At 39.3% G+C, this 24,396-nt stretch overlaps 1 protein-coding gene across 1 annotated transcript; it reads right to left on the reverse strand.

Annotated features, from left to right (window-relative positions):
- Positions 1-584: 584 nt before the first annotated feature.
- kcnj3a (potassium inwardly rectifying channel subfamily J member 3a) lies at positions 585-24,014 on the reverse strand. The gene is made up of 3 exons (XM_018702477.2): positions 22,467-24,014; positions 21,216-21,432; positions 585-3,854 (listed from the first exon to the last, which is right to left on the reverse strand). The coding sequence occupies exons 1-3, from the start codon at positions 23,142-23,144 to the stop codon at positions 3,259-3,261; spliced, it is 1,491 nt and encodes a 496-aa protein (XP_018557993.1). The 5' UTR covers positions 23,145-24,014; the 3' UTR covers positions 585-3,258.
- Between the last annotated feature and the right edge of the window lie 382 nt (positions 24,015-24,396).

Here is a 24,396-nt window from a genome sequence, read left to right on the forward strand (position 1 = left end):
TCTTTAGGGAAACTGTTTCTAAGAGAGTAAATGATTTGTTTGTGGGGTATTTAGGGAAACCATTTGGATTCAGTAGAGGATGTGAATGGAAATAGAAAACGCTGCCATTTCAGGGCAAAACTGTGTTTCATTTGTCCCGTAATAAGCAAGCAGCTGTTTTCTTTGCCAAAGGCTGAGTCTGTGTCAGATATTATTTGTCAAGAAACATGATAATGGAAATTATCAAAACAAAACTTAAGGAATTAAATTTTTTGTGGAATGCTAACAAGACTTTAAACTCTGGATAACCCTTTTCTTGCCTCCTACTACAATCCTCCCACATCTTCCAAACACATTTGAGTCAATTATTTTAGTATCGAAATGCTATTTTTGTGAGGAGGCATTAAAGCCTCTGCTGGAGAGACCTCACTCCTCCTGTGACAAAAGCTGGAAGAGAAAAAAAGAAGATGAAGGTGACACCTAGAGCAAAGATCTCCTCAGTGATAAAGGGCAATTGTTTTCTGGCAAAGCAAGTGCTGTTTTAAGGTGGCCTGAAGGGATTTGCACCCCATCTCCAAGGAGTTAGAGGATAATGCCATCAGCAGTTTTTATATTCTGATCCATCCCATGGGTTTATTTGAGACATTCAGAATCAACCCAACTGCCTGTGACACCTACAGTCATGGGACTGAGTTTATCTCCACAAGTCCTTTAAGGTATCTCTTGATATACAGTTATTATTTACACAGTGTATTTGACAGCAACAAAGAGTGCACTGTGAAATATGAACAGCAGCAGTGATTACACAGGGTATGATCAAAACAATGAAAGCGCCAGAGGAAAAGACTTCTTGCAGTGACATTGGCTCTGTGTCAAAGTGGGATCCTTTATCTGGCACAGTTTTGGTCCAGAATTAGAAACGGATCACATCAATTTGCAGCCCTGCATGTGTTGTCAATAAGGCAAGATAAATGTATAAAAATAGCATGAGCGATCCGTTGTGAATGTTGTATCTTTTGTGTTTTTGAAAAAGGTCTGCAGACTGTACTGTTCACTCTAAAAAGATACAATCGTCTGCCTCTTTGCTCCTGAGATTTTTGACAGGGTTTTGGTCTAGTTATCTATTAGAACACATGTTCAGTATCAGTATGTCATGTTTGACTTTCTGTTTCTGCTTTGTAAGTGCATACATTACAGTATGGATTGCTGGATATATAGAGGAATTGTTGCTCCAAGAGAATATCATTATGCATTTTGGCATTAAAGGAATAGTTTGACATTTAATTCACTTTCTTTAATGAGAGTTAGATGAGAATATGATACCACTATCATGCCTGTATGGTAAATATACAGTGCATGGCTAAAGTCAGCCATCAGTTAGCATAGCTTAGCATAAAGGCTGGAAAACAACTAACAAGGTTCTGTCCAAAGGAAACAAACTACAAGCAACTCCTAAGCTCAAAGTTTAGCATGTCATGTAGACATATAATGTCATTTGTTTGATCTGTATAAAAGGTATAGTAATAACAATTAGTCATTTTATCAGGGGGCTGTATGATGCAGTGGTGTGTTGGTTTTCCACTTAAAGAAATATAAGATATTTCTGTTTCCAGTCTTTATGCTAAACTAAGCTAAGCTAACGGGCTGCTGACTCCAGCCTCCTATGAACTGTACAGATGTGAGAGTGGTATTGATCTTTTCATCTAACTTGCAGTAAGAAAGCAAATAATCATATTTTCCACGTCACTATTCCCTTAAGGTGAACGGTAAAAACTGTTATATCCACAGTGATTTGAATACGATTAGCTTTGGGTGATGATTAGACCTATATGGTGGTAAGTGCAGCCACACAGGCCAGCTCTTTACAGTGAGGTAAGAGTGTTGTTGGTCTTCCATCATTTTGACCACCCCCTGTAATAGGCTTATTCATAACAATTTATTGATTTGAACTGGAAGCATGCATTACATCTGGTCAAAGTAGCAAGATGCTAAACAGTTATGTTAGATCTTTATTCCTGAAGAGATTGGGTATCATACAATGTCTATGATGCATTTAGAGAAAACCGGATTTTATGGCATGGATTCAGTAAACAGAATGAATATAGGGCTGTGGTAGACCCTGTGGCTATATAAAGATTATAGTCATTATAATATTATTGCTTTCATCACAGAGGAGAGAGAATGTGGGCCTTTAAGACAAAGGTTATGATTTCCTTACAAGCCCACCTCTAAATCTAACCAGTAACACCTAAGTTGAAATTCTAATGGAGTATCTCATATGACCACACAGGCCTACTGCAGATTAAACTGATTTTGTAATGAAACAATGTGATTGCACAGTACTGAACTACTGCCCTAAGCAGTTAATTTATGACAGAATGCCCATAAATGCTCTCTAATATCATAGGGTATTGTATAATGATTGCTTTGTGCTTATCAAGTACAAGTATTGACTCCTTCAACTTAAGTGTTACTTTAATAAGCAAGTGAAATTGCGTAGCGTTGTGCCCAGTTCAGACGGGTCATATGATGCAGATAGTGCATTTTCAAATGTAAAACGCATCATCTAGCAACATATTCTGTATTTGATCAACTAATAAATTCATAAAATCGTACATGGTAAAATAGTCTATATATGAAATACCAAAAATACAGCTGTGAACAAACATGAAAATGGAAACAAGGTAATATAGTTAAGGCTAAACATCTTTGTCTATTACCTTTGTATAGCTAAGTCAATAAGAGGAGCATGCAATCAACATAACATTGCCACAATTTTACATTAAACAACAAAAGCAGTCAACTCAAAACAAATGTATGTGCCTTTCGCCACCACAAATTAGAACCATGTAATGTAAGTTTTCCACGTTGTAAATCATATGGCTTTGTGCAATTTTTCACTGTCAGTAAATTCACTAATGAAATTGTTTTTGTAAAATAATATATCAATAAATGTCATGCCAGAAATTATTGAGATTCTGTTCTACATGCGCTGTTTCTTACATGCCAGATTGTGCTAATTGTACATCGTCCTAAAAAAAAATAGAAAGAAAGAAAGAAAGAAAAAAAGTCAAGAGGTCTTTCATCATAGCATGTACACCTACATCCAGGGACAAATGTGCTCAATTCCATCACCCTACTTTATATAAGGTATTTGTGCACATATTCTACATTTCTTTTAATATAAGAATATTGTCCATTAATAAATTAGGAATAGTACAAGGACTTAAAGGTAGGGAAAAAAAGATGGGCGGCATGAGTTAAAACATGTTGCCTGCTTTATGTAAAGCGATCTGAATTCATCTTTCTGAGTTTGGGTGGTAGGTGTCCGTCCATCCTGCCCCCTCCACCCCCAGCCAGTCGCTGCAGCTTGGGAGGTAAGTCTGCCACTGACTTACTGATGGGCTCTGTGCTAATCTTGGAGGCCTTACCAGCCTGCTTATCATCAGAGACACCGGGAACAGAGCTGATTCGCTGCAGCTTCATGGGCAGGTCTCCAAAGCTGTAAGTCATCTCTGACGTGGTGGAGCTCATCCTTAGTAGCTTCTTGGGCAGGCCGTCCCGCCCTGTGATCTTCTGGAGCTTGGTGGGCAGCTTGGTGGTGCTGTCATTGTCCTCCAGGGTCTCCAGGCAGTCCAGGGAGCTGTTCTTCTCCCCACTGTTGCAGAGGGACGGAGCCATGAGGGGCGAAGAGAGGAGCAGAGCTTCCTCCTGTTCCTTCACGCTGTACGGAGGAGTGGGCACCTCGAATGTGGCGTGGAACTGAGAGTAGTCCACCTTAAAGAAGCCTTCCTCCAAGGAGATAACTGGGAAGAAGCGGTGTCCCCAAAGAACTTCATCCTCAGTGTAAGACGTCCTCGCTTGGCAGGTCATCCCTGTCAAAGAGGGGGAAAAAATCACAAAGACAACTTTGAAGCTTCACAAATTATGACAAATTATGTGTCACTGTCAGGCCAACACAGTAGAGCCTTAAGTTTTAAAATGAAACATTTCATGACTCCAGTCTGAGCCCTGATTTAATTATATGCTTGGCACCATTCTGAAAGAATCAACAATTCACCGGGATTCTTCCCATCACAAAGCAAACAATATTGCAATCAAAACAGTATTTACTATATTACAGAGCCAGCTGCCTAAATAAAACACTTAATTGATTTTTAGTTTTTAAATGTGACGAGCAATTTCCAGCATGACTTGAAAAATAATTAAAAGTATAGCTGAGTTATTTGGGTTTTTTTTTTTTATAGGAATGGCGGATTATTTAATCATAAAAGGCCCAGTTCATTCTGAAATTACTGTAGGAGCCTACACCAAAGTGCCAGTGAATTTGCCAGGTATTCACAGAATAAATCTGACATCAATAAAAATGTTATGCTATTTAGTTTCTCTGTTTTGTTCACCTGAGGTCACATGCATGAACAGGTGGCTACATGCAAAATATAGTTAACAACCCATAAAATCCTACGCATTTATTGAAGGAAAAGAATAAATGTACATGAGAAAGAATACTTGTTTTAGTTAGTAAAAAAAAAAAAGTGATGCCAACATTAAGTCCGTAGGATAATTAACAATTCAGTCCACACGTACTAGCTTTTTTAATAGCCTCAACAGGTAAAGGATTAAGAAAATCAGACTGTTGGAGAGGCCAACCCAGACAGGGAACACCTGAAGGCAAATACTTCAGGAGGTCTAGCTCACACCAAAATTCATTTTTCATGGTAGTTATAGGATGTTTATTAGTAATTGCTCATCATACCTCTTATACAAGAAATCTAATTTAATCTAAAACACAAAAAGTACATTAAGTCTCAGTGTCATTACATTGTTCAGCTTCAGAAAAGGCAGTGTGACTTAAAAGCGATAAATTCTGTTATTAGGAGATTACAAATTAAATGTAAAAAATCCTGTTGAGCATGTTCTGGGTTCGTGTGTGTACTTGTAACTATGCTCTGCAGATTTGGCACCAGATAGCAGATTATGATACACTAGGAATCATGTTTTCTCTCACAGGGGACTCTGAATTAAATCCTTGCTTAAAAACTCCCCTCAGAAACAAATTAATGCAATTAGCAAAATCATGATGTTTGAATTAATGATCAACATTTTTTTTATGCAAAGTTATTGGATGCTTATTAGTGATTACTCATCATCATTATTCAGCAGCTGCTGTCATAACTGCCTGTGCATTATATCGTTCTACACTGCTTACAGCAAAGCCCTATCCATCTTAGCATAGTTAACATTCTGCTGAAAAAACAACTTTAATTTCTTACTGAAAGTGAGCATAGGAAATCTATAATTAGGTTTACATCTAAGACAAAACACGAAATTGACTATATCAATCCAAAAAGCTTTCCTTTTAGCATTGAGGAATGACTGGGGGGTACTCATGTTAGGGCTTGTTGAAATCCATTAGGAAATCAGCAACTGCAGTAAGTTATTATCAGATGTTTTAATTACCAGCTTAATATTGTTCTGGCAGCGAGAGTTGGGTCCAAACTAAGGCAAAGCGCTCATTCACAGTGAGACACGGCTGCTGATTGCGAGGATGTCATCGTCAGAACTATAGAGGCATCTGTGATTCTGCCCGATTCCCAAGGTCATAAAATAATTCACTGATAACAGCTCTGTACACAATCGCAGATGTGCAAGAGACTGAACATCAAGTGCGTTTGGGGTATTCAAAGTATTACTTCTGCACTATGGCTTCAGAGTCCCAGAGCCTTTAGGCGCATGGAAGTGTGCAGCAGTGAATAAAGCGGGCAAAACTAATGAGAACTTTAGTGATTGAGAGTTAAGTATGAATGGAAATCTTATTGTATTGTGAGCATGTTAAGCTACCTCCAGCCAAAACATAGTCACCATTTGATCGTCAACAGGGTTTATGCTGTATATAAGGATTCTGAGAAAACTGTGCTGTAGAATGCTCCCTGTTTAGATTTCATAACAGCTTTATTGAATAGTACAGTCAATGCTGCAGTGCTAACAGGACATCCATACTGTGTATACAGGACTAAAACATCAATAGCAACATTACTGGTTCATGAGAGGGAAACAGGTTTGAACAAATGAAGTGAAATTGTGCCTGAGGCTAAAGGTTGCTACAGTAATACACAAGATCCAAATAGCTTCATCTTACATCTATTAATAATGCTCTATTGTTCGTGCAGATGGTGTAGGCATTACTGTAAGACCTCTGTCTCTAGAAACCCATGAACCCTGCAGGCCTAGGGCTGAATCCCTGTTCAACCTGTTCCTCCTCCCCAGAGGAAATCTCTCTGATGTGGATGGTCTAATCAACTGCACAGTCCTTAAAAAACTAACAATGGCACTAGACTTAATCATAGTCATTAATATACATTTAATTTCCATACATTATTCAAGGATTGATGCCTGAGCCATTGCATAATTATAGACATGGTTGCATCATGTACATACAATGGTGTTGCTTAAGACCAGCTGTTCTGCACCACCCACATTCATATGGCACACAGTATAACAGACAGAGCAATGCTAATGAACTGTGCTCCTCGAATTTCAGTGAGCCCACAACACAGTTCATTTCGAGATGGAAAGTGACATATTATGTAGAGGAATATGTTCGACTCAGGATCGCATAACAGAGAACAGTTTAAGAGCCAAAAATAGCACCAATCTGAAAAAAAAAACCCTGATTTTTATATTTTCTACAGTTGCTGTGTGTTAGTCCTTAAAATAGGAATCGAGTCAAATGAGAATACTCATATCGGAGTGTGTATCGTATTACTGGCAAAGCCTTATGTAACTCTAAAATACACGCCTGCCTGAGACTCAGTGTTTCTATGGAAACAAAACTGTAGGAATGTGCGCATGCAACAGCCATAAACCTTTTCACTGCTGAGTTTGGGCAAAAGTAACAGTAACAACACAAAACAAAAGTCTCTCTCTTAGATCACGACAGCAACAAAAAAAAAAAAAAAAAAAAAAAAGCGCCTCAACTGTCCAAAATGGATTTTCCATTGAGCCGTTGAGGGTCAAATCATCCATCCAGACAAAATCTCATCTCAAAGTGCCTTTGTTGTGGTGGAGTGGCTAAATCATATATTTTGGTGACTTCTCATCAGTGAAGGCCAGCGTTCATATTGCAAATGTCATCTTTAATAAAGCACAGAGCAAATTTCATCCATCACTCTTACAGTATATTGCTGTGTTTTATATCTGTGTCATCTTTGTAGCACCTGCATGCTGGATCATATGAGCACTGTGTCATAAACACACATGCGGCAGGGGAAAAAAAAACAAACAAACCCATAATAATCCTGTCCTTTCTCTGCTGCTCTGTTGCTGGGATGCAACTGTAGAGCATCACACCAGTGAGAGAGAAACAACTCTGATGAGGGGTGTGCCCTGTTGTCACAGCCAGTTAAGGTGTTTATAACATCAGTTAACATATATCAGGAAGTGCAAGCTCACTCACAATTTCTGATTATTTTTGTATACACTTGCCAGGTACACCTGACCAAATCTTTTTTTTAAGCTGATGTTTTTGTTTTTTTTGCCTTTATTTGATAGAGAAACACAAGGTGTGATGTGTGACAAAGGTTGCAGAATTGTACAGTGGTTTCATTTGGTTCCTTAAGGACTTGAACACAAGGATGCTCCAAATCTGGCTGCACAATATCTAAATATCTCCCATTTAACAGCCAGTTAACACAGGAATACACATGGCCTGAGACCTGGAAAAGGTCAGCATTTAGGGTATCTATTTTCAAAGTCCCTTAATTAGGCATTAGGCATTCTTTCAGTTTACCTAGAAAAAAATCCCCACATTTGGAAATCCTGGGTTTTCAATTCATCCCAATAGTCAATCATTTAAATTGCTGAGATGTGCTGCTTTCTTTTTCATATATGGAGGTAAAAACATTTTGTGGTTTTGGACTGTTTGCCAGAGAAAAAGCAATTTGATTACATCACTTGTGCTCTGAAATTCTGTAAGGTTCATTTTTTTGGTATTTTATAGACCAAAAAATTTATTGGTTTAAAGTAATTGTCAGATTAAAGTTTTTGTGAATTTTTGTTGCAGACCAAACCAAAAGCATCACAAAAACAAATCAACACATGAGTGGATTCATTCAGTTTTTTAACTCATGAAGAATAAAAAATAGACTTTGAGCACACCAGCCCTATTAGGGGAAAGAGGGGAACAGAAGAAACCAGGAGGGAAAAACATCACTGGAATCAGTGAAGGAACAATTTCTCATTCAGCCCATTAGGAGAGAAATTTGTTACTCTGTGGATCCATTACACTTCTAATTTCAGCAAATGGTTATCTGCTTCCTTCTGTGACTCAGTATAAGCCAATACCAATACAAAAATCCACGATGGAGTGGCCCTTCACGATAAAGTGCCATACAACGAGAGATTTAGTGACACCCTTGTTACAGAATCTCAGTTGGAAGAACCAACAGTGTTCTGGTTGATTTAATATTACATAATTTTGTGATAAAGTAAATGCACCATAGTGTGTTTTACACTGACTAACCGTATCTTATATTTTTGACCAGTTGTATAACAAAGGAAATCTTTGTACAGATGATGATTTTGCAAATTATTAAACTACCACATTGTTTCTTATGGTTGGCCCTGCGATTGACTGGCTGTACAGGGTGTACCCCGCCTCTCGCCCAATGACAACTGGGATAGGCTCCAGCCCTCCCACGACCCTTAACGGATAAGTGGTATAGATAATGGATGGATGGATGGATTGTCTCTTATGTTAGTTATGTGGTAACATTACAGGAAAAAGCTGCACAAATCAATAATTTTCTGTCAAAAATGTATAAAATGACTGTGTGTAATGTGAAAGTGGTTGCTTGTTATGACAAACACAATAACTGATAGTCGTGACAAATCATTTTTGGTTGACCCTCACCAACTCATATCAGCATTGCTTTCAGATGCGGCAGGCAACTGTTTTATGTTTGTTTTGTTTTTTTGAAAAAACTATTGCTGATGAACCAACTGTAAGCTATCTGCTCAGTACCAAACACCAGAGAGACAAAGTCTACAGCTAGCTGAAGAACAAAGTGCAGCATTTGGCAGCTAAAAAAATCAAACATTTCCCCTCTTTTTCACCTTTACAGCAAAACAGAACTAAAATGAGATCGAACAGTGGACTTATATTTGCCAGGTGGCCAGAAACATGATTTTGAATGAATGCTAATGTTGCTCTGTGTCTGCTGGTGATATAATTAGCCAACTGTTTGCTAATATGCTCGCCATATCAACTTTATAAGGTGATATGTAAATGTTGTGTTTACACCTTGTTCCTTTGCCCTCAACAATCTATTAACACAGTTTAAAGTAATGGAAACAAGAACAGTAAAATGTACCTAAGTACCAAACATAAAACTTCTTAATGATGCATTACTATAACACATAAGTTAAGCAACATATTTATGTGTAAATGATCCAGCTGTGACTGATGAAGGTCTGACTTTTCATTTTACTGTAAAAGAGATCTGCATCTCTCATATTTTGGGAATTTTCATGGTTTCAGATCAGCTGAAGGATTAGGGTTTCTCATTTACCCTGAACATCTATATTTCATTTTTTACCATCTTTGTTTTTGATTGCATGCAAATGAATGAAATGAGACAGTGAAAGCAACAGTTATAATCAAATTATGATTGATTTGTTGCACAGCGTAGTTTTGAAGTTTTTTCCAAATAGAGAGAGAAGAATATTATACAACAAATTATCGACGAAAAACATAAATAAATGCAGCATACAGGCAAAATATGATTCAATACATACAGCAAATAACACATATCAACTTGTAAGAGCTCTTCCATCAAATTTTTAATTAAACTATGTCTGCAGTATATAGACTGAGGGATATATGATATTTTCTGACTGGACAGTATATATCTTAATCCTGCAAAAGTGTGAAATCCCCTCTGAAGTCCTTCATCACTGAAGTTCACCAGGCAGTGTACTGCTCTCATATGCAATATCTACAGCATGTGACAGCAGGAATGGCATTAGAGTAATCCTCTGCTGAATCCACAAATTCAGAAGGGGATGTAAAAAAAAATGCATTTCATTAAAGGTAAAGAACATAAGAAATCAGAGAAAAAAGATTTTCTGCCTCCATGTGTGTGTTTGAATTAGACTGTTCTGCCATTTGAGCAACAATCATGTTTTTAAGTGAAATTTCCAGGAATGATCCAGATGGAATTTTAAAACTGAGTTAGTGACTATATAGCACTGACATGCAGAGATTACAGGTGCTCTATCTGAACTTTACAGTATATGCAGTATTTCAAAGACTCCCAACTGATTCCATTACGAACTGGCGAGAAAAAACAAAAAACAAAAAGCAAAAAGGCAGGAAGTTGTGTCAAGAACAAACTTTGAGATTTAGATGCCCAAAAGCCATCTCAGCTTGAGACTCTAAATAAATGCACTTTTCCTTGATAACACAGAGCTGGCTGCTTCTCTGGTCTCACAAAGTGAAGCAGGCGCAGAGTCAGCCAGAGTGACAGCGAAGATAAAATGGGTTCTTTGGTGGCTGGAATAGAAAAGCACTGTAAACTCGAAGGCAGCCTGCCAGTGTTTCGCGATAGTAGCTGAAAAAAACCTAAGTGGTATTCACAGACTCGGTCGCCTAAAAGAAGCTTATCCAGGTTGTAGAAGCCGGAGGATCATATCCGTTTGGGGCCTGGCTCAGTCATATTCTCAGCTTACAGATCTACACTTGACACAGTGAGGACAGGGTAAAGTCAGGGGGCAGACCTGAGAGCAAAGATCTGTTTATTGCAGCTCTGTCAAATCATCTAGGCAGAACCTCAATCTAGATTTTTGAATAAAATAAATCAGTGCTATTATATGATTCAACAACCCACAGGCACCAAGCAAATGACACTCAAAATTGACGGCTATGTGAAAATGAAGGTTTATTCAAATGACTTCTCTAGATGAACTCTCACAATGCATGTCACAGAAAAAGGAAGGTGGGCGTCAAAGAGTTCTTCGCTACCTCCTATTTAGTTACAAAATCACAAATAACCTTCCTATCCCTCTCTCTCTCTCTCTCTGTCTGGCTTTCCCTTTCACTCAGTCACTCAAATGGTCACACACACTCACCCACCCACACACACACACACACACACACACACACAAACTCACTCACCAGTGCAGTGCTGTCAGCAAAGTCTCCTGACGGTCTATCACGGCTGTGGAAACAGCTCAAGTGTTATGTATGAGAACAATGCTAGCAAAAACAAGCATGAGAATCTGGACGTAGCACACACAGAGCGCCACCACGCAACACCATCCAAGATTCACCCTTTTATCCAAGCACTGCTCCCATTGTCGGGCATTCGCTGTGGCCAAGGCTATCCACAAAATGTTTTTGCTACACAGCTGGATTGTGAGGGGCAACAACTGATTTGACAGTTACCCTGTTTGCAGACTTCCTCTTTGTCTGCAACATTTTAAGCTGCTGTGCTGAATAAGGTAATGGAAAGTTGAGAAGAGGAGAACATAAGGATATTGAGCTGTGAGTCTAAGCTCACTGAAGAGAGGAAGGTTCTATTTACAAGTCTGAGGGACTGAGTAGTTTGGATATTCATGACTTTCTTGTTTGCAATAAAATATTACAAAGGATAGAACAAATTGTGCCTATAATAGAAAAAAAAGTCTAATTGTGATACAGATACTGGTATTGTGGCCACAACTCCTGTCTGATTATCTGTTTCTATGGTGACCACCATAGAGGTGGTAAAGTGTAGAAAAATCCAGAAGCCCTCAGTGACCTGTTTTTCACAGTCTGACTTTTCAAAGATAGAAATAAGTCCCCTCCCTCAGTTAAATACTGTTTTGGTGTGTGTGATCCATTAGTGAAGGTGGCTTCTAGCTGTTTGCAGCTCTGAGGTTTTATTCCACCCATACAGTACCGGCTGAGCAATAAGAACAAGGAGGAAGCTGATGGAGGGAAAAGGCAGGGGAAGTGCACTGCTGTGGGGGAGGGGAGAGCCTGGATACTGAGGCAAGTGCTTGAGTGTGGAGGCTGCTGGAAAGGGAAGGAAGGGAAGGGAATAGGAGCAGAGGCTGCCAACCATCTCCACACAAGGTGGGGTGTCAGGCAGGCTAGAGGAACATATGGCTGTAGGCCATTAACGCAGCCAGGAGAGCACACATTATCAAGTGAAGGCGATGCTGAATACTGCTGTAAAGGGAACCAGTTGAGCAAAACGGCAATCGATGGATTTCCTTTAGGCCAAAGGACAGATCACACTGGGGATATGCTCACAGCAGCTGGGGCTATGAATGATTTTCTCTTTATTATACATTAAGTGCAGGAATGATCGGAAAACCATTTTCTCTCTGTAAAACAGACTGAATGAGTGAAAGCTGTAATCTCATATTGATTTTATCTATTAAGTCTACTTAAGTCATGAAGAGGAGCTGATTTGGGGGGGGGGGGGGGGACAAAAGAGGGATCTTTAAGCCTTAAGACATCTCAGACTTGATGATACTAAAAAGGAGTAAATCACTGTTAAGATAGTCTCCTTTGTGTTTTCAAGTTTGTCACTCGAGCCAGAGAGCAGATTATTCCAGTAAACTGAAGCATGTCTGAGTGACAAAAATAGAAGGAGACGTCCCAGTGGAGGGTCTTGCTTAAAGACAAGCTTTGAGAACATCATGTTCGTGTGGCTCTGTGTTTGGGCTGCAGGATTGATTTACCTGCTCTTCGGGGACGGTCACAGCTCCACCAATCAATGCTACCACTGACCAACACTGCAAGTGCACCACAATCCTCCTCACAACTATAACCTCAAGCAAGCAGAGCCGCGATATTACCTCAATTGTGGCTAACACTTTGCCCCATCTATCTGGACAGGGGTTAATGTTGATGTCTCCAGTTTGTGTTGTTAATCCCCAGAAAAGTGTCCTCCTCACGAAGACACAGCATGCACGTCTTCTGAGAAAAAAACAACGGAGAGTCAGTTATTCCTCACTCCGCGTAGCGTGATGATGAGACCAAGGCTTTGTTGCTGAACGTATTTCTGCCTGCTTTCGTCACAGAGCAAGTTCATCCCAGGTCCGCCACCACACCTTGTCTACCAGTGATTTATTGCCATCCAACAGGGACTTGACAAATCCCTAAAGACACAATTACTGTGCTCCCCCCCTTGGGAAGCCAGAACAGTTCATCTAAAAAGAGATAATGAATCCAGGGTGTCATAGCTGGTTCGCCGCAATGCCCATTATGTGGAGTTCATCCCCAGTGCAATTATTGTATGTACAGAAGACATAGGAAGTAAATCTCACAGATGTGTTCCTAGAATACCTTTGTTTGTTTATGTAAAATGAGTAATGCTAATTTCAGTGCTATTTAATACAACATACAAGCTAAATCTGGCTGCCTTTGTGCAAAGCAAAATGAGTCATTGTACAGTAGTTGCCAATAAATAGAGAGTGGACAAAATACAGTATATTGAACACCCCTAATGTAAAGTAATCAAATCCAAGAGACTTGCAACAAAGCTTTGTGAAGCTTCTAAACTCCAGTTCATTTTTAGACTGTGTGGGGTGTTGACTTTTCTCTTTGGTGTTTGAAGCTGTGATTTTTCTTAACACTGTAATGAAATTAATGATATTGTAACTATAACCCCTATAATCAGTATGGGCAGAAAACAATCTGCTACAATCCAGTACACAATTAGATTCAAAGAAACCAAAGCTTGGACAGTCTGTCTCAAAATAGAACACCATGAGTCACAAAGTTACTATTTATTGCAGTACAATTGTAATACTGTAGATTCTATTGGATTTTTTGATTGATTTTTTCATCAAGCTCCTGAAATTATTTCAAATCTAATCCACTCATTCTGCTTTTACTTTTATATATCTAATTAACTCAATTAAATAATTTATATATTTTTAAAAAATATTACTCAATAAAAGTAGCAACAACATGATGAACATGAAAATATACCATTTCAAGTAAAGGCCCTGCATTCAAAAATTTAGGTTTAAATACAAAATGTAACAATGCAATGCATTATGTTTTATAACAGTTATGGTTTGTATGTAAAATCTTCATCTGCAAAGGAACTAGTAACTTAAGCTGTCACACTAGTTTAATAAAAAAGTGCTATATTCACCAGTGAAATGAATTGGAGTTGAAATGAAGTGTAAACTACAACTACCCAAAATGTGTACATCAGAATAGACCTTGTATTAGTTAGTTAGTTTGAATTCAAGAAGAATTTTGATGAACATAATACATTTTTCAAGATATGGTAAATATTATCAAGACTGTTGTGCTGAAATATTATAAAAGCAGGTAGCTGGTAAATGTATTGTTAATAAAGCCTAATGAATCAAAGGCATTAAATAAATTTTAACAAGAGAACTGTGAGATATCCACCATGTGATTTATCACCTCAGCTACAAAGGTGGAGCTCAGCAGGGACAGACACTTCTCTCCTGAGGTCTCACCGTGAGCACATTAGATTTAATTGGAATCTCACGCTCTCACCTGCATCTGCGGCGCTAACTTCCCCACTGAACCCACTTTAACCCTTTGACCCGCAGGATTGTGGCAGGGAGCCCGACACCAGGAGGAGAGGACTCGCTCACGCTTTCAGTGTAATGACTCAGAATGAATTATGATATGTTTCACCAGAGAACAGCACAGTCTGTCACAGTATAGGCTCATATCCGCGGTTCACTCACGCCGGTGTTTACCTAAGCTCTGAAGCTCCTGACATCAGGCGACCCCAGACCTCCGGGGCTACGGCCTCTTACTCATATGATTGAAACTATTAGGCCTCCAGTGCAACAGAAAGCTCTCCATTTTCATTTCAATTACTGCTGCTGATGATAAAACACAGATCTGGCCATGACATTGGCTGCTCTGCTAATCAGTGGCAATAGATGTTTCCAATTAATTATGCTGGCTGGCTTTACTACCAGACAGAGTCTGCATCAAAGCCATTATTACTCTCAATTTCATTTTCTAAATATATGTTACATGTGTATTTATTGCACAACAATAACTCCAATAAATGATGATGACCATGATAATAGTATTATATAACAAAATTATTTTTCCAATACACTCCTTGGGTAATTATGTTTTTACTTACCTAAACTGAGCAGTGAGAGTCTCTTTAGTGCCTTTTTATTTAGAATTGATCATTTGATCATAAATCTCAAAGATCCAAGTGTATATATAAATTCAAATCGTAATATTTTTTGGCTTATTTTTGTTCCTAAACACAGACTCATTAAGACCAGTCTCAAATATTGAGCATATAGGTAGGCGATTCATTATACAAAGCTCTTCGCTCCAGTCACATACTGCATTTATGCACACAAAAACACATGAATAAACATTACCAGTTGATCCAGTCTATATGCAACCAGCCCCTGCCACCCACACTCATTTTGAAATGAGCAGATAACTGGGATATTCTATTTTTTATTCTATAACAGTGAATCAGAGGAAAACCTTGTAGCAGTATGAAAAAGAGGGGGCTGACAGAAATCTTTGAAAACAATCAAAATCAACTTTATCGAGGAAAGGAAGGGTTAGATTTTTAATTTGCCTCACAACCGAATCAGTGAGATGCAGCGCTTCATGTGAAACACACATTTTGTAGATTATTTACCAACATCGAGACTATTAGTTAGTTCACTAAGCAGAGTGTGTTTTCCTGCTGTAAAAATTTGCTGTGTCACCAGAAGAACGAAATTAAGGCTGACCTAAACTCACTGAGCAAGCAAACAAATATAAGCATCTAAATGAATACTAGGATGGCAGCGTTCATAATGGAGTAAACTTTATGACTATAAATCCTAAAACCCTTGGCAACTTTGGGGAAAAAAAACACATAAATATGACTTATTTGAACCATTTTATGAATTTCATGGAAAGTGTAATGATCGCACTCATTTGCATGAAAGTCACATAAATCTGAAAAGAAAAAAGGTTTATGCTGATGATACAGTTTATGCTCATGAATCACTGCTTTTCATAGCTGATGAGTGAATTTAAAAGCACTTTGCTTGGCTTGTGGAGATCTTAACACTGTATTTTGCCACCATGTTAGACCTAAAACATTCTACAAAATTTCAGGGTTGACTAATGTGCTGACAGACTTCTTTCTGTTCCGTAATGAAAATGAGTCCCCCTTGAAATAAATCATCAGCTTGTTTATCTTTGTCAGTTATTATGTCTCTGATGTGAAAACTGCACGGTCTTAAACTACGCAAATGCTGCAGCATTCACACAGGAGTGTAACTGCATCCTGTGTAAATTCAAACACAGAAAATCACGAGATGAATTTAGTTGCAATACCCTGATTAGTTTCATGGTTGGATGAACCTAAACGTCTGTTACTGGCAGCTACAGTTTATTTTGGGTTCTCAAGAATCAGCTCCACTAATGAACAGATTGCCTCTGGCTTGAGATTTAAGCCTTTGTAGTGTGGAACAGCATTACTGGTGTTAATGGGACACTTATCTAAACTTCAGATGTATTTTAAGACTGCATGTAGTAGCTCTGAGTCAGCTGATGAGTCAAAGTCAGGTCATCATCACCTCGGTAGTGGAACAGCGAAAATGACCCTGCAGTGCCATTAATATGTCATTATATCACAATTTGCTTTTGTATTATTTTTCCACACATGCACGATAAACACTGCCTTCTTAATATTTAGAAGAACTGGTAGTAAAGCTGCACAGTAAATTAAAGGTCCTGCAGACATACTGTAGCTGTTACTCTGATTCAGCCCCAAATCAGGTTGGAGGTGGATGCAGCTACACTGGAAATCACATGATTTCACAAAACTGTTTGGACTAATTAGAATGATGGTTATGTTTATGTTCAGGCACAGGCAGCATTTGTTTGAGGTTAGGGTGAGATTATGGTCCGGGTTTATTGAAGAAAAAGTCTGCAGTGGCTCGAGACATGACGAGCTTATTAACATTTAACTAAAACACACAACCTTCCCTAATTTTAACCAAAGTGTGTTTGCTGCCAAAACCAAACCACAGATGGGACTCAGGATGTGCACCCCAGCCCCTGGAGATCCTGGGCTTTGTACACTCACCATCCAACCTGAAAACCTTCCAACAGCTCCTGTGCAGTATGTAAATCCATTCATTATCTATACCACTTATCATTAAGGGGGGGGGGCTGGAGCCAATCCCAGCTGACACTGGGCATACACCCTAGACAGATCACCAGTCTAGTCGGAGGGCTCACATATAGGGTGATTGAGGCTGCAGGAGGAAGCTGGAGTACCTGGAGAGTACAGGGAGAATATGCAAACCCCAAGTAAAGCCCCAGGTGAACATTTGTCACCACAACATAATTGGAAAACCAATTCAGTAACATATTAACATAATTTCTAGGAGACAGGGAGGTGGTCAAGGTGGATGGTGGGCATACAAAGCACAGGATTCACAGTCATTCACACCAGGGTTCACACTCTGTGTCTTGTATGCTGTTAGGTCTTCAGGCAACAGAGGCACTTTGGTTGCAGTTAGGAACAGACTGTAGTTTTTGGTTACATGTTAATGAAGTAAACAGATAATGTCTTGCGCTTCAAGTCACTTGTTCTGCATTAAAGCAAGACCACAACCTTTCCTTTACCTTAACCAAGCACTTTTGTGGAAGGTACATCAGCCAACTAAAGCCTGATCCAGTGCCTCAACAGGCAGGACAAGTGAGTGCTCTGAGTGCCTAAACATAACCAGAGAGATGTTTCATCAGGCGTCAGTTGCCACTACATGATCAGATACTGCAGAGTAATCAAATCAGATAAGTTGTCAGTTAACATTTTGCACATATGTTCAGTGTCAATATTGGCAGATGCAACATTTTCTCAATATATTACTTGTATCATACTATCGAATCAGTAATTTTTTAAGCAAAAATGTAAAATATTCACTTCATCTTCTGGGTTTTATGCTGCATGCTGAATATCTTAAGCTGTTTAACGATTCGACAAAATTAGCAATCTGAAGACGTCATCATGGGCTCTAAGAAACTGTTATGGGCATTTGTTTCCCACAATGTTTTAAATCATTTTGTGCATTAAATTATTAATCAAGAATATAATCTGCACACTCATCAATAATTTAAATAATCCTTAGCTGCATCCCTACTATATAAATGTAGTGTCTAGGTGGTGGGGTTGCTCCAAGATGCATACAATATATCATCAGTATCAGTAACAGTAACTGAGATCAGTTTGTCCAGCAGACTCCAGTACAACACAACTGAGCAGATGTTGCTGCTCTGCAGAGTCTGAGAACTAATAAGCTTATTGTCATCTGTAAAATCTAATAGGTACACATTTATGTGCACATTTGAATTCATTGGATGAGGTGTATTTATTATTTATTGGAATTAGCACTACACACACAGGCCGATATCAGCTGGGCCGGAGCCACAACTTCTTATTCACTTTCGCAGTATTAAATTCCTCTTTTGTTATCCAAGCACCTGTCATGCAGTGTAATAATGCTGAAGTAACTGAGCTTGGTGTTATTATGAGGAGATTTCACATCAATAAAGTAACAGATGAAGCGCTCACACACAGAGCCTGACATGTATGTTTGCTCTGTAGCCACTGACACAATAGTCTCTGTGAAGACACTAGTAGGAGAGTGTGATTTGTGTTGTGTGTATTGATTGTTACTGTGTCAGACATTATCCCTGTTAGTGCTGTTAACTCATCCAAAAACCGTTACTACAGGTTTCGTGTTGTTTTTCAGGGCAAGCAGTCAGACAGAATGTACAGTACATTAATTGCAGCGTGATATAAAGCTGATTCATCCTCAGCAGCGCAACATCGTCCCGCAGCCGTGTTAGAAAACCAACTCAATACCACAAAGCCACAACTGGCATTGCTCCAGAAGAAAATATGCTGCTACCAGACATCCTACATGTCACATTTGGAAGGTAGATCATACTGAGGTGGTGATCAAAAACACCTTGGGCTCCTATTCAAAAGGAATGAGGAATAGCTCACGCCTTTTTATACAATGTAGAGGTTGTCAGGGGTTACAGCAAAATGGAACAATTCTGGGCCCCTACGTGCTCCGATTTTCTCTTGTGTTTAAAGAGAACCTCAGTCCAAAATATTTTTGTGTGATGTAGGGGAACAAAAAGTTACTATGTCAAAAGGGTATACTGTTGTGTCTATGATTATCTAGTAGTCCAAAGAACCAGTAATTGTGAAGCTTTAACCTAGCAGAGAAGAGTATTTTAACTTGTGCTCCAGACAGTGATTTTTCCACACATAACAAAAAAGAAAAAAAACACAGATCTGGGGAGTTGGGCAGCTTCTTCACTAGTAAACACTGAGTCTCATAAATATTTCATTTTATTCTTCCTCTGCTGTATCACCTGTTCTGGCAAGCACTTCATGGTACAGTAACAACTCTGTGTGGGCTTTTCATATTTCAGAGGAGATCCTCCTTAGTACCGGGCAATGTTATCAACAAAGCAATTTCATTTCATGTTCGGCATCGCATGTTTGCCTGATTTATTACTGAAATAGTGTCATGATTCCTATACCATAGGAATAAAAAAACCTAAGTTTAGGTGCAGTGCTGCAATCTTGAATACTCAAGGAGAGGTTGCCATGGAAACAGAGTTACATTGGCCAGAAATGAAAGCGTCTGAGGATTTAGACTTTCACTGTACATCAATTTTTAACCATAGATTGTTTCTACATCAGCCTCTCCAGCAACTTCACATAACCACAATTGCGCCTCAATGCAGAAATGTCTGTAAAGTGCAAACGTGAGCATAACAATACCAATAACAATAACAAGAATGAAGCCAAATTGGTTTAATTAAGACTGAGATGGTGACTGTTCTAAATGAGAACAATTTGATGACACATACTTCTGTGACAGTCACTGTTAGACTATAAATATCTGCCAATATGTCCATGACTATTAAATCTCATCACTACACTGACTATATTAAGGCTTTAAAAACAAAGCAACCTGCACACCACAACAGACAAGTTCAGGGTAATTAACTGCACATTACAATTACTCTCATAGTAAAAAACCTTGTCAAATTCAAATATTTTTTAAACCACGTTTACTGGTTAGAAACTGAAATAATAAAAAATCAGCTGAAAGAAAGAGGAAAAAGAAAGAAACTGTAACTGAGAGAAATCGGGCGTTCAAACACTGGCCATATCATAATGAGGCGCATATCTAACACTATGTTCAGACTGTACAAGTATCAAATATTGTGATACATTTACATTTCTTAAACATTTGCCCTCCTTATGGATATGTCAAGTCTCATCAAAATGGCATGACATAATTGCTGCATGTCATGCAATGAAGAATCATATGTCAGATACATCTCAGCTGCAAAGAGAAAAATATGATATCAAAACTATCTATCAGGAACTGAATATCTTTCCTAATTGCTGTCTACGGTGTCAGCCTGTAAGCCTCCCTGTCACATCTCCATATGCTGTTTTCTCTGAACCAGCATATTGCCACTGCTCCTCTGTTCACTCTATAACACTGAAGGAGCACTCCCCACACTACTATATCAGCTGTGTCAAATAAATGGTTGAATTTAAAATGACCACAGTGGAGAATTTTACTCAGGGCGTTACTCATCTTGTGGAAATGGAATTCCCTAATTCTAAAGGGACCTTAGAAAGCAAATTATTATCCCCTCTGAGAATAGCAGCCGTGAGGTAAGTGCTGTTCAGGCACAAAGTCAGAGGAATGGAATTTGTCTCGAATGAGAAAAAGAAAATGTATACAGCCGAGCACTGACCTGACAGAGTTGTGTTCAGTGCTCATAGGTAGCTTGGCTCTACTTCCCCAAACCAAGAAAGCATTTTAATACATAGATTAAAAATTCTTTCACTGAATACCTGCAACAGAAAATCAATAATCTATGATGTATGAATGCTAACCATGGTTGCCAGAGATATAAAAATCAATGAAATGCAATCAAGAGCTCAATAGTGAGTCCATTTAGATGTCAGCTATTAACACCTATGTAAGCTCTCACTATTATTCATAAGAGTTATTACAAAAATAGACAAAAGACAAACACCTCAAAAGAAAATACAACATCAGCTACTGTACATGTGGCCTGCAGCCACAAAATGCAGTAAAACAGGCTACCAACTCTCTTTTACCAGACCAGGCCCTATAAAAATGCACATTTCGTTGGTACTCACCTGTAGTCTCTACTATTCCTTCTAGTATCACCACAATTTCAAACTGCTCTGTTTGCATGGACCTCTGCGAGAGGTCGTAGAAGGGGCTTTTGGTGTCAATCACATGGCAGATCGTGAGTGGTGAGACAAGAAAGAGCTGGTCTGCCCCGGTACTGAAACCCACGTCCAACTCCAACTGATCCAGCGGAAGAAACTCGCCTTCGGGCGTCTGGCGAGACTGAGGAAGCGTACAGAAAGAGACAGAGACAGAAATGTTTGGTGGGGGGGAAGGAAGGGGTAAGACAAGACTTATCAGCAGCTTTTTCAGGGGTCATTGTGTACATTTTTTCACATTTTATGCGCAATCAGAGCAACCAATCATTAGAGTCTAGCAGAGAACTGACTATAATTTTCCTACATTATGTCCAAAGAGTTATCTACAGTGGAAGAATACCCATCTCAGCATGTGATTTGATGTTCCACTGAATCTTAAAAAGAATCCTTTTTGTGACAACCGAGTCAAATCAGTTCTTGGTGCTACTGGGTTTATGTGCCTTATACTGACCTGCTGTGTCAGGACATTGAAACTAGAAACAAGTAGAATGCTTACATGTTTATATGAAGAAGAAAAAAATGTTTTAACATGTTACTAAGATGGGTGTGGTTGCAGTATGTCTTTGGTCAAACTTAGTGAGTTTATACTTACCTTAAACTTTATGGGAAACTACATTTAATCTCCTATGCTATCAATGTATTTCTATATATTACCTGATAACTGCTGGATATGCGACTGCATTGTACAGCATTGCTATAAAGGTTCCTATGGGTTTACTATAGACTTTTGTGAAGCCAGGAGGTGGACAGCAGGGAAATCCATAGATGTTCTCCTAATAAGGGACAGCAGCACATTTACACCAAGTTGAAATAAGATTACAAACAAAATGGTCTGACAAGGGGCATTTTTGATGTGGCCATATGTCATTTGAATGTGGTAAAACAACAAAAAACAAAAACCTCTGTGCTATGGCTTAGGATAGGTGGAGGATTTTTATATGGACATTTGGAAAGGAGAATGTAGTTTTGTCCACTAAATGCCTCATAGCTTTGTGCACTGTTAGGAGTAGGCTTAAATGTCAGTGTGTAGGCCTTACTGTATCAGTTTCCTAAAAAAAAAAAAAAAAAAAAAAAAAACATCATGAAGTGGGCCATGATAAACCATTGGGATGGACCCAAAATATAGGATGCATCCCAACTAAAAGTGGCATCACTTACTTTCAGCAATTTGCAGCGGATCTGTGCAGAGACCATATGGCTGTTACGCAGGTTGCCGACCCTGAACATGAGAGTTAGTTTTCCATCTCGCATAGAAATCGCCGCATGTTCACTGAACATCAAAGTCTCAGCCCTTTTCTTTGGCTGAGACATCTTGATGAACATGCACCCGATCAAAAAGGCATCGACGATCGATCCGAGGATCGACTGGAAAAGAAAGAGAATGATTCCCTCGGGGCATTTGTCTGTGATGTATCTGTAACCATATCCTATAGTGGCCTCGGTCTCTATGAAGAAGAGAAAGGCTGAGGGAAAGTTATAGACATTGGCCACACATGGAGTGTACTTGTCATTATGAGCTTTGTTGAGGTCCCCTCTGATGTACGCGATGAACCACCACATAGAGGCCATGAAGAGCCAAGCGACTGTGTAGGTGAGGATGAAAATAAATAGATTCCAGCGCCATTTCAAATCTACTAGTGTCGTGAATAAGTCTGAGAGGTATCTGCTGGTTTCACCACCCAGGTTCCCATGCTGGACGTTACATCGCCCGTTCTTGTCCACGAACCTCTGCCTCTTCTTCTTTTTCTCCGGGGGAGGTTGATTGAATCCAGACCCGCTAGATGAGGTGGTCACTACCTGATAATCGTCCCCAAATTTCTTTCGAAGTGCAGACATACTACGATGACAGCAGCGAAAGAAATAACAAAGGATTCAATGAAATAAAAAAAAAAAGTCTGGGTTGTACTTGCTGCAGTCGTTAATGCCCGTGCGCAACGTCTCCTTTTTGGAAATAAGGCGATAAAAGTGCGTTGTCTTCGCCCCAGTTAGTCTTGCATCGTCCCCTTCCGCCACACGCGACTGTTGCTACACTCTACAGCCATGAAATATCAACAATGTGTGAGTAGTTTACCAACCCCGAAGATAGAAGCCATATGAAGTCATATGAGCGACGCACAGGATAAGGTATCCAAACGCGCCAGTCGCAGTCCAGGTTTTTACAGGTTTATCAGTTGCTGCGTCGTGGATTACTCATCGCCCGTGGAGGTTGGGGCTATATCGACCTGTTCAGAACTGTACTCACAGAGGAAGTTTTCATGCGAAAGTTCAAAATCCGTCAGTGCGCCATTAAACACCAATATCTCCGCGTAATTTTTCGCTGGAAACGGTTTCCAGAATGAACGTCTCTGTGCGCACTTGCGGCTGTGTTGGGGATCAGTCGGTTTCCAGTCCTTCCTTTGTGATCTGTATACATAGGAGATGAATTGCATCCGAGCATATGACTGTAAAAAATGACGAGCTGGAGGAAGAAAATCACTGTCCCACTGTCGTCATTTTTGGCTGCGCGCATCGACACTGATTGCCAGGCTCTTTTCGGGCACCTTTCCCCCCCGTCTCTTACAAAAATGTCGACTGGATTGTCATGGTTCAGCGGTAGAGATTCACCAAATGCTCTTTTGACTGCTTAGATCCTTCTTTCCATTCGGTTTCCCTGCGCGGCTCCTGCGCATTTCCACGTTCCCAGTGATGCACTTACTGTTGCCTAGTGGTACTACAAAGACAGAAAATTTGGAGGAGGAGGAGGAGGAGGAGGGAGGAGGGTTCGCCTGGTTTGACAGTTTTTTTTTTTTTTTTTTCAAGTGATCAGATATATGAATCTGCAGCCAAGATGTCGTGATGACTATAAACGCCACATTTTAGCCTCTTACAATAAATGAATATTCACTGTGGTTATCGCCAAAATGGTTAATATAATGAGAAAAGCCTTTATCTCAGTGTTGTACACACACTGCAATGAGGCATTGTTTTGTGATGCAGTGTAAAATATATTCTTGTTGGTCACCTAATTTTCTGCAGTTCAAAAGTCCTGGACATTTACAAATGCACCTTGTTTACTGGTTGTTCTTCAGGGTCACCTGTGCTAACAGCC

Source organism: Lates calcarifer, linkage group LG1 (assembly GCF_001640805.2).
Source record: "Lates calcarifer isolate ASB-BC8 linkage group LG1, TLL_Latcal_v3, whole genome shotgun sequence".
Lineage (NCBI taxonomy): Eukaryota > Metazoa > Chordata > Actinopteri > Centropomidae > Lates > Lates calcarifer.